Consider the following 13,522-nt stretch of genomic DNA (forward strand, 5'->3'; position numbering starts at 1 on the left):
CATGTCTTGAGAGAAAGTAATGTACATATCTGTGGTATCATTGGAGCATGTGGAACCAAATTACATATCAGAGTAAGCGAACAAATTTTACCTTCCTGCAGTCACACCTTCCTCACCGGTTTCCCAGTGCACCATAGGCACAAAATGCACATGAGTTTGAAAATTTTGTGGTACCAAGCTAGAAGAGTAGAAGGATTTGAAAACAGCCAATAGATCTTTGGTAATGTCATTTGGACAGCTAGTGTTAAATGAACGAGCTCACTCAGGTGGCTTCAAGTTACCCGTGGATCTTGCTTTTGATTGCACAGATCTGCACATGGTACACCTGTTGTGGCCCACCCCGTTGCCACAATGTGTCAAAAGTACAATGTCGATGAGGTAGAGCCTTGGCACAAGAACCGCGAGGCTGAGGACTCCCCGTGCCAGCCCGACCGGAAGAAATGAGGCTGTCGCCACCTCACCGGCAAGAGATGGGGTAAGTAGCACGCGTTGATTTCCAATTCAACGCCCAAAAATTTAAAATCACTGACGTGGATAGGTTAGAAGGCTGCTGAAAGCCGGTGGTCTCTTGAGAAAAAAAAAGTGTCACCAGGTGCTCCTCCCACTATCATCCACATCCAAATTGTCATCACCGTCGTTGCGGAAAGAACTCAGCAGTGCTCGTAGTTCGCGAGCACTCACAATGCCCTTCTGCTCCATCTCCCTCGCTAGTCTGTCAGCATCCTCCCGCTTCCCGGCCCTGGACAACTCCTCCACCAATGCCCTCCTTGTGATGTCATCCACCACCCTCCCGGCCCTGGCCATCTCCCACGTCACCCGCTCTGCGTCCTCGGCCTCCCCAGCCATAGCCAACGCACCGACGAACGCATTGCACGCTGGCTCCGTCAGCAGGAAACCGTTCCCGCGCATTTCATCGAACAGCTCCCGAGCGTTCCTGGTGCGGCCCTGCGCGCTCAGCCCGTGCACGAGGTAGCTGTACGAGAACGCATCCGGCTCGCACCCGTACAGGGGCCGCATCTGGTGGAACAGGCGCAGCGCGTCGTTGAGATGCAGCGACTGCGCGTAGCCCCTGATGAGCACGTTGAGCGTTCGCGTGTCCGGCGGGATCCCCTCCTCGAGCATCTGCCTGAACAGCGCCGACACGTTGTCCATGTACATGTAATGGACCAGGGTGTCGCCGCCTCCGCGCGACAGCAGCGCGGCGAAGAGCGCGTGGTAGGTGTCGGCGGAAGGGCGCGCTGCGGGGTCGGCGGAGGCGCGCATGAGGGTGTAGACGTGGAAGGCCTTGCCGAGCCTGCCGAACTGGCAGTAGAAGTAAAGCGCGTTGCGGAGGAGGGGGCCAGGGGAAGAGAGCGAGGGAAGGAGAGAGAAGGATAGGGCGCAGGTGCGGTCGAAGTCCGAGTAGAGGTCGGCGGTGGCGAGGCGCTTGATGGCGACGAGGAATGGGGCGGGGTCGGGACGGAACGCGGGGAGGTGGAGGGAGTGGGTGAGCAGCGGGAGGAGGAGGCGGGCGTCGGAGGTGGAGGCTAGGAAGGAGGCGAGCACGGTCGGGGTGAGGCGGGACGGGAGGGATGCGATAGCTGCTGAGACGGCGTCGGGGGAGGGCGGCGCCGTGTTGGTGCCGCGGCGGAAGCGGTGAGGGGTGCGGCGAGATCTGGTGGAGAAGGGGAGGTGGCTGGAGAGGGAAGCGGGGGCGGGGGGCGGAGCCGCGTGGAGGAGGCGGCGGAGGAGCGTGGTCATCGCGGTCGCGGCGGCGGGCGAATTTGAGTGACGACTGACGTGGAGCGGGTAGGGAGGTCAGGCACCGTTTTTTTTTTACGCAAAAGGCCCAAGGCCGTGACAAGCCGGTTACCAGCACGCGGCCCCTAATTTTTTACAATTTAACCTTTTTTTTAAAGAAAATTTACGTTTAGCCTTCGAGAAGACTTAAACTCATCTTTAGACCCTAGGGTCGGCGCCATGACTCATAACGCCGAGGTAATATGTCTCGGCGCCACAGATCTTGGCGCCGAAGTGTCTGGCCGAAATCCTAGGTAGAGTCGACGTAGCCGGTACCTCAGTGCCATAATACATGGCGCCGAGATCGACGCCACAGATCTTGACGCCGACCTCGGTGCCACGAACTCTGGTGCCGAGCTGGCCCATGCTGCTTTTGCGCAGGCGGCCACTGTGGCTTGTCGCCTCCGCCTCCGTGCTGCCGCTGTGATCGGCTACAGAGAAAAGACTGCTGTTGCAGCCTTTTTCTCATCTCTCAAATCACTAGAGTGCATCGGTGCATGCTACAGAAAAAAAGATTGCTGCTGCTTGTGATGGCTGGTCCTCGGTAACCGCGGCGCCCAAAGACACGCGAGAGGCGCACCTGCAGCCTGCCGTCTGGCTCTAGCACCGCCGCGCTCTGCTTCTCCCGTCCTTGTGCCGTCTGATTTATGAATTTTTGAATGGCCATAGCTTCTAAACAGTGTATTGTTTCAGTAGTTTATTTACACTAGAATATTTCTTGTAATTAAATCTATAAAACAAGACCCATATTGACTATATTTTCATACTAAAAATAAGTGGCACATGGGCCCCACATTTGAAAACTTTGTTAAAACGTAGCCTTTTTGGTCTCGTTCTGTTGGGCACATTATTTCCAATAATAATCTTCAAACAGCTCGTCAAACGGACTTGCGATTTGTGTGATGTTGCATTTTGAAAGCTTGAGAAAATCCACTCTCCAGTGACATGAGGGGAGAGAGATTGGCTGCACTGCACTCCACTGCGCTACTGCTGTGTGTTGGTTCCGAGATCAGCTAGTTGGCTGCAACTAAAGAGGTCTATTTTTTGTAGAAATTTGATTAAAATAATAATTATTTGAGCGGCAGTACATGTGCAAAAGGTGGAAGCCAATCTCTCCTCTCTAGTGATGGCATGGCCGATAGAAAAAGACTGTTGCTGTTTGTGATGGCTAGTTTGGTGTACGAATATAGCAGATGGAGTTGGTCAGTGGTCCTTTGAAGGTAAACAATATCTTCTCCATTGTAGCTCTGTGTTCTCATCTTCAGCCTGTTCATTTGGTCGTATTTGGCTTATCAGCCAACGAAAAGTATTTTTCTTTCACACCAAACCTGTCAACAGTACTTTCAGCCATGACTTATAAGCCAAATAAGCCCAAACAAATAGGGCACTTGTGGATGCTGTGAACTGCAGCTAGCAGTCCATCCATAGCATATTAATTTACACTTCATATCTTGTTTCTTAAGTTATTGTACTTGCTTTTGAGAAATGCTTCTTTGCTGACATTTAGGCCCCGTTTAGATGTGAAATTTTTTGGCTTTCGGCTACTGTAGCACTTTTGTCGGTGTTTCGGAACCGGGGGTCCCTCAACCAACGAGTGAATTTGTGCTGCGTGCCCCTAATCCCGGATGGTGATGCAAAGAGACACAAGGTTTATACTGGTTCGGGCAATCGAGGCCCTACGTCCAGTCTGAGAGATCGATCTTGTATTCCTTGCACCGGAGTGCTCATAGTAGGGGGTTACAAGCTAGGTGAGAGAGGGGGTTAGCCCCAGGTCTCGGCGAGGGTGGTGCGGGCTGTTTGAGACGTTGTTCTCTAGCAGCGTGCAAGTGCGTGGTTCTATCGGTGTGTTCGTCTTCCTGCCCGTTTGTCTAAAAATGGTCCCAGTCCCTCCCTTTTATACTCTAAGGGAGAAACCAGACCGTACACATATCACTACCTAGTGCTTTATTAACAGGGTTGGCGTGTCCGAGCCCTGTGGCCGGCCACTGTTCGTGGCATGGTCGATGGAGTGCCCCCGTCCTTGTCGTGCAGAAGTGACGCGCCGGTCGTGCTCGGTTTTGTGCATAGTGGGACTCCCGTACAGTTTTGACGCAGGGCATGGCGGGCGACGTGCTGGTCATCGCGTGACGGCGTCGTGGGGGGCCGTGGCTCTGCAAGTGCCGAGGCCGAGCCATCGTGGGGCTTCGACGGGCATGGATCCTCAGGCTGCCGAGCCCCTGAGGCTAACTGCCGAGGCTCGGAAGGGAGTTATTGGTCCTGGGTACTGATTCCGAGGCCACAGTAGCCCAGACGTGGCTCCCCATGCCGCGTTGCCCTCGGAGCCGGAGTTGGCAGCACAGTGAGGCATGGGCGGCAACCACGCGCATAGTGGTTAGCACAGTGGCGGGTAACCCCTGCCCAGTCCTGCCTCCTGTCCCGTCAGTCGTTCTGCTGTACTGTGCCGAGCATGCGGCTGATGTCAGGGGCAGCAGTTGGCTGAGTTAATACGACACGACGTTTTGTCGGAGGAACGGGAGGAGGAAGAGGCAGCGGAGTGAAGCCGTGCCCGCCTCGCGCGAGACGGAGGATCGGTGGCCCGGCCGAGGCCTGCGACGAGAGAGGGGCTCGGCCGAGGCCTTTGGTAGGCGGTCGCCCGAGGTCAGCGGCGAGGGGGCCTCGGGCGAGTCGGAGAATTGCAGACCTCGGCGAGGAGGCCTCGGGCGAATCGGAGATTCTGGCTGAGGCCCCGTTTGTCTTGCTAGTTTTTGTTTGGGATCTGAGCCGTTTTTTGGTTTCTGCTTAGGGTACCCCTTTTTATGGTATCCGACAGTAGCCCCCGAGCCTTGGGGGGAGTGGAGGCACTCCCCCTGAGGTTCTGACGAGAATCGGCCCTTGATAGTTCCTGTCGGGATGGTGTTTCGTACTCGAGGTTTTGGTGGGTGCGCGCGAGCGCACCCGCCGGGTGTAGCCCCCGAGGCCCTGGAGGAGTGATTTCACTTCTTCAGGGTCTTTTTTCTCTTTCGAGTGAGGAGTTTACATTGTGTTCGCCGGGCTTGTGGGTGCGAGTTCGGATCGCAGGGCCTCGACGATGCTGCGGGAAGAGCCCCTTAGCCTCCGCCTGAGCGAGAGGGCCGTCAGGGGTTCACCCGGCTTTTTGTACGACCCTCGCGCTTCCTTTTCGCTCGGAAGGAGGGTTTGTATTGCCGAGCCCCCTCGTGTGCGAGCCAAAGTCGCTGGGTCTCGGCAAAGTTCGCAGGAGGAGCCCCCGAGTCTCTCGCACGGAGCGAGAGAGCGGTCAGAGGTCCCCCTGGCTTTTGGTTCGCCCCTCGCGCGTGAGGGTCTGTCGGCCGAGGCCCCCTCGGGTGCGAACCTAGGTCGCGGGGTCTCGGCGTCTTTTGCAAAAGGAGCTCCCTAGTCTCCGCACGGAGCGAGAGGACCGTCAGGAGTTCTTCCGGCTTTTTGAACGACCCTCGCGCTTCCTTTTCGCTCGGAGGGAGGGTTTGTTTTGCCGAGACCCCTCGTGTGCGAGCTCAAGTCGCTGGGCCTCGGCAACGTTTTGCAGGAAGAGTCCCTTAGCCTCTGCACGGAGCAAGAGGGCCGTCAGGGATTCTCCTGACTTTTTATTCGACCCTCGCGCTTCCTTTTCGCTCGGAAGGAGGGGTGGAATGTGCCACGCTACCCTCGGTGGGCGCGAGCGATGGCTCTTCCGGTGAGCTGTTATCGGGTAAGTCCGAGTGGAGGCCCGTACCCCGTTCGCTGGGGGTCGGCTAGCGGTCCGGAGACGCGCTCCAAGAGTACCGGAGGGTTTCTCTAGTGGGTGCCGAGGCCGTTCGCTGGGCCTCGGTGGCTCGGTGCCTCCCTACGGTGGGATCCCATTCGGAGACCATCCTACCGGTCTCAGACACAACACAGGGCGTCCCAAGCGTTTCGCTTGCTTGGGCCTCGGCCTCGTGAAGGCTCGCCCGTAGTTGCCCCTGACTCTGTTGCCCTGGGGCGGCTGTCGAAACCCCCAAGGGCCCAGCCTTCGAACCCCTGGACCGTAACGGGCTTGGGTCGCTTGTCTTTATCTCGGGTGCAGGAAGAGCCCCCGAGCCTCCGCACGGAGCGAGAGGGCGGTCAGGGGTCTTCCTGGCTTTTTTGTCCGTCTCCCTCACGTCCTTTTCGTTCGGACGGGGGCTGTTTGCCGAGCCCATTCGTGTGCGAGCCTGAGCTGCTGGGTCTCGGCAAAGTTGCAGGAGGAGCCCCCGAGTCTCTCGCACGGAGCGAGAGAGCGGTCAGAGGTCCCCCTGGCTTTTGGTTCGCCCCTCGCGCGTGAGGGTCTGTCGGCCGAGGCCCCCTCGGGTGCGATCCTAGGTCGCGGGGTCTCGGCGTCTTTTGCGGAAGGAGCTCCCTATCCTCTGCACGGAGCGAGAGGACCGTCAGGAGCTCTTCCGGCTTTTTGAACGACCCTCGCGCTTCCTTTTCGCTCGGAAGGAGGGTTTGTGTTGCCGAGCCCCCTCGTGTGCGAGCCCAAGTCGCTGGGCCTCGGCAATGTTTTGCAGGAAGAGTCCCTTAGCCTCTGCGCGGAGCAAGAGGGCCGTCAGGGATTCTCCTGACTTTTTGTTCGACCCTCGCGCTTCCTTTTCGCTCGGAAGGAGGGGTGGAAGATGCCACGCTACCCTCGGTGGGCGCGAGCGACGGCATTTCCGGTGAGCTGTTATCGGGTAAGTCCGAGTGGAGGCCCGTACCCCGTTCGCTGGGGGTCGGCTAGCGGTCCGGAGACGCGCTCCAAGAGTACCGGAGGGTTTCTCTAGTGGGTGCCGAGGCCGTTCGCTGGGCCTCGGTGGCTCGGTGCCTCCCTACGGTGGGATCCCATTCAGAGACCTACCCGCCGGTCTCGGACACGACACAGGGCGTCCCAAGCGTTTCGCTTGCTTGGGCCTCGGCCTCGTATAGGCTCGCCCGTAGTCGTCCCTGACTCTTTTGCCCTGGGGCGGCTGTCGAAACCCCTGGGGGCCCAGCCTTCGAACCCCTGGACCGTAACGGGCTTGGTGCCCAGTTCCTTTGCCTGAAAGGAATCGGGTGGAGGTTACCTCTCTCCCTGCGGTTAGCAACGGCAGGCGCGCCTTTTGAGGCAGCTTTTTCGGGGAGGTGAAACGGCGCCTGCTGCTGCTGCGGTTGGGCGCGACGTGGCGTCAGTCGACGGGACGTAACTGCGCGCGCAATTAATGAGGAGGGAGTGGGCGGTAAGACCGGATCTGGATAACCGCGCCGGATTTTCTGGGGGAAACTTCCCCGATTTCGTCGCCCGGCGGTTTCGACTCGTCCCTGCATAAATACGCAAACAGCCTCGCCCTCTCCCTCCTTACCTTTTCCGCGTTCGCTTTTGCTGCCTCCGTGCCGTTGCTGAGAGCATAGAGCGCCGGGGAAGAGAAGGGCGAGGGCGAGAGATCGAGAGAGAGAGAGAGAGAGAGAGAGAGAGAGAGAGAGAGAGAGAGATTACCGCCGTAGCAGCGTCCTCCGCCGCGCAATGGCTGGTGGTCCCGTCATCCTCCCGGCGGATCCCCAGGAGCGGTCCGACGTCACCGAGGAGAAGCTGTAGTCGCTCGTGGAGGCCGGTCTTCTTCGCCCGATCACCGACCCCGACGAGCCGGAGTGGATTGCTCCGGGGGACGAGTCGGAGCCGAGGCCACGCGACGGTTACGTGGTGAGCTTCGTCGTCTTCCATGAGCGAGGCTTCGGGTCGCCGGCGGATAGCTTCATGCGGGCACTCCCGCACTACTATGGCGTGGAGCTGCACAATTTCAGCCCCAACTCCATCGCGCAGGCGGCCATCTTCGTCGCCGTCTGTGAGGGGTACCTGGGGATCGCTCCCCACTGGGAGTTGTGGCTCCATTTGTTCCGAGCGACGTTCACCTCCAAGCCGGGGGGGACGAGGGGGGCTCAGAAGGCGCAGAGGGCCGGCGGCTGCACCCTTCACGTGCGCCAAGACCGGCAGTCCCTCTACATCCCAGCCCAGCTGTCAACGTCCAACCGTCATTGGTATGACGGCTGGTTCTACCTCCGCAACGACGGCGGAGGGCTTCCCCCTTACACCGGGCGGGTTGTAGAGAGTCAACCAGAGAAGTGGGGGTACGGTGTCATCAAGGTCGATCAGCCTAGGTTGGAACCGCTCTTGAGGGCCTTGGGGAAGCTGCGCGACCACGGCCTTTCGGCGGCCGTGGTCGTGGCGGCTTTTCACCGCCGGAGGGTGTTGCCGCTGATGGCCCGGCGGCGGCGGCTGTTCGAGATGACTCCGGGCGATTCGATCGTCGGTGTCAAGATGTCCGCCTTCGCTCTTACCGACGACGAGACCCTACGTCGGGTGAGAGAAGCGGTGGACGGGAAGCCGAAGATCGACGATTTGATGCCGTTCCCGATGCGCCCGTCGCGGGGGTATGTCTCGCTGGTAAGTTGGATGTTGTCGAGGCTTTCGCGGCCTCCTTGTTTTCCGCCTTTTTGGTCTGTCGTCTCACTTCGTCGTTCTCACAGGGGATAAGAGACGTGCGAGGCTCCCCGCCGCCCGTTCCCGAGGACGCCCGGCGGCGATCCGTGAACAGGGCGCGTGCCGAGGAGGAGAAGAAGAAGAAAGATGCCCAGGAGGCGAAGCGCACGAAGAAGATCCTTGCGCGCGAAAAGCTGGACGCCCGTCGCCGGCGCCAGAGGCTCGACGGTCTCCCTTTGGAGCCGTCTCCCTCGTCGTCGGTGTCGGATTCTTCGAGCGACGGCGGCGGGCGCGAGGTGGGGACGGCCTGCCTGGACCACCTCCCCGACATCAGGGAGATGGTTCCCGGGGCGCCGGCAAGGAGCCTGACGCCCCTAGGAGGAGGAGGAGGCGTCCCGGGGCCAGTGGCGGCCTGTCCTGGGGCCGAGGCCGACACACCCGAGGCGCGGGCGTCGGAGGAGCGTGCCGTCGGCCCGATGGGTTCGACGGTGGAGGTGGAGCGGGTGACGGTGGGGGCGACCCCATTATCTCCGCGAAGGGCCGAGGAGGTGCCGGGGTCGGACGGAGGCCAGCTGGCGCTGGTGGACACCGAGGCCGCGCTGCTGCCACCACCGCCGCCGTTGCAGAGGAGGCAGGCGGTGTCGAAGCGGTTGCACCCCCGTTCGCGGTAAGCGTCTTTTCTGGTGGAGTCCGTAGTACTTCTTGTTTGCCCCTTGGTTGCATGCTGACTTTAGGAGTGTCTTTTCTTCTAGCCAGACGCTTCTGGTGGAAGATCCTCCCTTGGCGCCCCGTAAGGCGCTCAAGGTGAACGTTAGCTCCTCCGCCCATCAGTCAGCGGAGGCGCAGGCTGGCGTGCGACGCGGCGCGGCGTCGGGCAAGGCCGTTTCGGAGGAGGCGGCTGCCCAGGAAAAGGGGGCCGAGGTGGCCGCGGAGCGAGTGGAGGAGGAGGAGCCCATGCCTCGCGATGTTGTGGGTCTTGGGGCAAAGGAGGCTGGGGCGTCTGCTATTGCCGAGGCCACCGAGGGTGAGGCCGGAGCCCCCAAGACCTCCGACGTCAGGGCGGTGGACGCCGAGGCCAGCGAGGTAGAGGTGGCGGAGGCCAGTGCCCCCGGGTCCGTCGAGACCGAGGCGATGGAGGTGGAGACGGGGCAAATTTTGGCGCCGCCCCTGGTTCAGACAATCTCGTCTGATGATTCCTCCCGAGGGAAGGAGGCGGCGGACGTCGGGGCGGCCAGTACCGCGGAACAACCAGTCCCAGACCCCGCTGAGGGGAGTTCGACTCTTGTCCGGCTACGGCCCGAGCCTCGCGGGTGGAACTTCCCGCGTGTTTTCTGGCGGAACCGGGCTGACCCCGAGGGGGAGCCCGTGTTCGCCCTTGAAGATACCGCAGAGGGGGGGCATTGGGGCACCCTCGAGCAGTACCGCCAGCTGGCAGTGCGGTCGCTGCAGACAGCGATGACTATTATGGGTCAGGACTTGCCCGGTGTCACGCGGGTAAGTACTTTCCCCTCTCGTGCCGCGTTGTTTTCTCTCCGAGCCCCCTCGCAGTGTTTGACGTGTGTTTTTGTTTTGCCTCCTTAGGAGCTCGAGACCCGATCCCTTGGGAAATCGGTGTTCCTGCGAAATGAGAGGGATATCTGGGACCAGCTCCGGCGCCAAAAGGGCCTGCTTGCCGATGCCCAGGGACTATTGTCGGCGCGGAGTGCGGAAGTGGAGGACCTCCGCCTTCGTTGTGCTGACATTCAGGCCGAGTTGGCCACGGCTAAGGAGCAGTCCGCCCCTCTGGTGGCCAAGATCAAGGAACTAGAGGAGGAGCGAGACTCCTTCAGGCTTCGGGCCCAAGAAGCGACGGCCTCTGCTAAGGAAACAGCCGGGCAGCTGGGTGCGGAGCAGAGCGAGCATCAGGCGACGAAAGTCGCCTTGGCAGAGGCTACCAAGGCGGCCGAGGCCTCTCGGGTCGATGTCTCAGCCTGGAAGAGCAAGGCCGAGGGTAAGTTCCGCTGAACCATGTTCGTCGCTCCATTTGCTCTTCTTGTCCTGGTTCGCGCTTGGCTCCTGACCCCTTGTTGCGACGTAGATCTGGAGAAAGAAGCCTCCCAGGCGGCTGAGGCCTCCGTCGCGGCGCAAGCAGCGCTGGATGTCGAGGTCCGGGAGCACGAGGCGTTGCGCAGCGCTGTCCGGACCGCCTGCGAGGCTCTGGACGTCGAGGAGGTCCAATCAGCTAGCTCCCTTGGGAGCCGCCTGATTGCGTTGAGCGGCCACGTCCGCGAGAGACTCCGAGGGGCGTTGCACACGGGTGTCAAGCGCGCCCTGGCCGTCGTCTCCTCGCACTACGCCATCAACCTCGAGGCTGTCAGCGACGGCTACGTGTTGCCAGAAGATGACGAGGAGGCGGATGCGGAGGCCATGAAGCTGTTGGAGGTAGCCGAGGCGCCTGGCACTGCGTTGGCCAAGCTGTTCGAAGAAGAGGTGGTCCCTCCCGCGCCAGCCGCCGATCCTTGAGCTTTGACCTGGGCCAAAAGGGGCTATGTAACCGGATTGAGTTAGTTGCCGTATCGTGACGTTTTTGTGGCCGTCGAGGCCTTTAAAGTATTTGCGTATGTGCGTTTCTTAACCGTTTTCTGTTCTACTTCCGAGCCTGTGCCCTCTGTCTCGATCTTGGGAACCCGCAAAGAAAACCCTCGGGACCTAAGCCGTCCTTCGGCGAAGGGTGGTGAGGGAGCTGCCGTAGCCCAGAGGCGTAGGCCGTTCTCACGTCTCGACCAGCCCTTTGGCCTTCAGACAAACTTTTGGTCTTTGGGTTTCTTGTGAAGGTCCCGTCGGAGCGCGAGAGAGTTTTGGCGTAGAAATTTTTTGAAAGACCATTAACAAATGGTGTTCGGGACTTAGGGGGTTCCCCCTTTTCTAGCCCCCGAGGGAGGCCCGGCTTTGCAGAGGCAGAGCCGAGTCTCCCTTATAGCGCTATTGTGACGTCGAGCCCCTATTGATAGGCAAGCTCTCTGTACAGAACTTCCTCGGAGCCTACGCTGTCCTTTGGGTGAAAAGGTGGTGAGGGAGTTGCCGTAGCCCGGAGGCGTAGGCCGTTCTCACGGCTCAGCCGGCCTTTTCACCTTTGAGACGATCGTACGGTCCTTGGGTTCTATACAATCGGCTTGTCTATAAGGGGGGTTTCTCGAAAAATTATAACAACTAAGAACGCTTCTTTATTGCATTTCGAGAAACAATGTAAACAACGTTTGGAATTTTAAGGGTAGAAACGACGTAGCTGTTCTATGTTCCAAGCGTTGGTGAAGATTTCGCCCTTCTCGTTGGCTAATTTGTAGGTCCCGGGCTTCAGCACTTGAGCGACGATGTACGGCCCCTCCCAGGGTGGGGTCAGCTTATGGCGGCCCTTGTTGCTCTGCCTCAGTCTCAGCACCAGGTCGCCCACCTTCAGGTCTCGGCTTCGGACGCGCCGGGCTTGGTAGCGTCGTAGGGCTTGCTGGTACCTGGCCGAGTGTAGTAGCGCGACGTCTCGGGCTTCCTCCAGTTGGTCGAGGGCGTGGTAAGCCCCCTTGAATCCAACCACCTCGAAGGTGAGGACCTCCTTGCGGTAGTTGGAGGGAGTGCCGAAGCAGACGGGTAAGTCGATGCGCCCGAGGGGTCGTGTGCGTTTTCCTGGCACGATGCCGTGGAAGGGCGCGGAACCGCCTCGAAGCCGTGACTGGTCGAGCTCCAGGAGCTCCAGAGTGTTGACGTAGAGGATATTGAGGCCGCTGCCTCCGTCCATGAGCACTTTGGTGAGCCGGGTGTTGCCAATGATCGGGTCGACGACAAGCGGGTACTGCCCGGGGTTTGGAACATAATCGGGGTGGTCATCCCGATCGAAGGTGATTGCCTCCCGAGACCAGTCGAGGTACCGGGGGGTGGCCACCTTGACCGAGAAAACCTCTCGGCGTTCCCTCTTTCGCTGGCGCGCCGAGAGGCACGCCGAGGGTCCGCCAAAGATCATGAAAGCGTTGTGTACCTCGGGGAACCCGTCGTCTTTGCCCTTGTACCGACCGCCGGGGTCCTTCTGCTTGGCGTCGTCGTCGGGGAGCCCGAGCCTGGCGTAGTAACGCCGGAGCATGGTGCACTCCTTGAGGGCATGCTTCACCGGACCTTGATGGTAAGGGCAGGGCTTCTTCAGCATGTCGTCAAATAGCCCGGGGCCGCGGGGGCCTCGGGGATTCCTGCGATCTGTTGCGGCGGCATGGACGGCCTCGAGGACCTCCTGCTTCCTTGGGCGACCCTTCTTCTTTCTCTTGGGGACGCGGGTGGGCGAGGCCTGGGGGGCCTCGTCCTTCTGCTTCCCCTTGGCGTCGTTGTTGGGGAAGATGGCCCCAACCGCCTCTTCGCCCGAGGCGAAGTTGGTGGCGATGTCGAAAAGTGTGGCCGCTGTGGTTGGTACGTTCCGGCCCAATTCTCGGACCAGGTCTCGGCAGGAGGTGCCAGAGAGGAATGCTTGGACGATCTCTGAGTCACCGACGCGGGGCAACTCGGTGCATTTCTTGGAGAAGCGCCGGATGAAATCTCGGAGAGACTCGTCCGGCTTCTGGCGGCAACCTTTGAGGTCCCAGGAGTTCCCGGGGCGCACATAGGTGCCCTGGAAATTCCCGACGAAGACCCTCACTAAGTCGTGCCAGTCGTGGATTTGTGCGGGGGGAAGGTGTTCGAGCCAGGCTCGCGCCGAGTCTGACAAGAACAAAGGGAGGTTGCGGATGATGAGCAGGTCATCGTCCGCACCGCCTAGCTGACAAGCCAGGCGATAATCGGCTAGCCATAGCTCGGGGTTCGTCTCGCCGCTATACTTTGTGAGGTTGGCAGGTTGCCTGAATCGGGCTGGGAAGTGCGCGTTGCGGATGGCCCTACTAAAGACCTGAGGGCCCGGTGGCTCGGGAGAAGGACTGCGGTCCTCTTCACTGTCGTAGCGACCGCCTCGGTGTGGGTGGTATCCCCGGGCGGCTCCGTCGTCGTGGCGCCGTCGCCTGCCAACTACCTCGTGGTCGCCTTGTACCTCGCGTTGGTGTCCAGGTCGGTCGCGCACCGAGGGGGCCCTGTTGACCGTCGGCGCGCGAGCGAGCTCGGGACGGACCGAGGCATCCTGGCCTTGGCGAGGTCGTGCCGTGGGTTGCTCCGAAGTGCCCCCGCGCCGGCGGGAGGCGGAACTTTCGGCCTGCTGCACTGCTGCGGTCTCGAGGAGGTCGCGGAGCTCTCCGCGGACCCGTCGCCCCTCGGTGGTGGAGGGCTCGGGCATTGCTCGGACCAGCATTGCAGCCGCTG

General features: G+C 60.5%; 1 protein-coding gene across 1 annotated transcript; it reads right to left on the reverse strand.

Annotated features, from left to right (window-relative positions):
* Positions 1-294: 294 nt before the first annotated feature.
* Positions 295-1,877, reverse strand: LOC136453227 (pentatricopeptide repeat-containing protein At2g27800, mitochondrial-like). The gene has a single exon (XM_066453812.1). It carries the CDS (start codon positions 1,738-1,740, stop codon positions 586-588), a length of 1,155 nt encoding a protein of 384 aa, XP_066309909.1. The 5' UTR covers positions 1,741-1,877; the 3' UTR covers positions 295-585.
* Positions 1,878-13,522: the final 11,645 nt, after the last annotated feature.

This window comes from Miscanthus floridulus, chromosome 5 (genome assembly GCF_019320115.1).
Source record: "Miscanthus floridulus cultivar M001 chromosome 5, ASM1932011v1, whole genome shotgun sequence".
In the NCBI taxonomy this organism is placed as follows: Eukaryota; Viridiplantae; Streptophyta; class Magnoliopsida; order Poales; family Poaceae; genus Miscanthus; species Miscanthus floridulus.

Coding starts and splice junctions, on each gene's coding strand:
- LOC136453227 (XM_066453812.1), bottom strand. CDS start 1,740: ATGACCACGCTCCTCCGCCGCCTCCTCCACGCGGCTCCGCCCCCCGCC.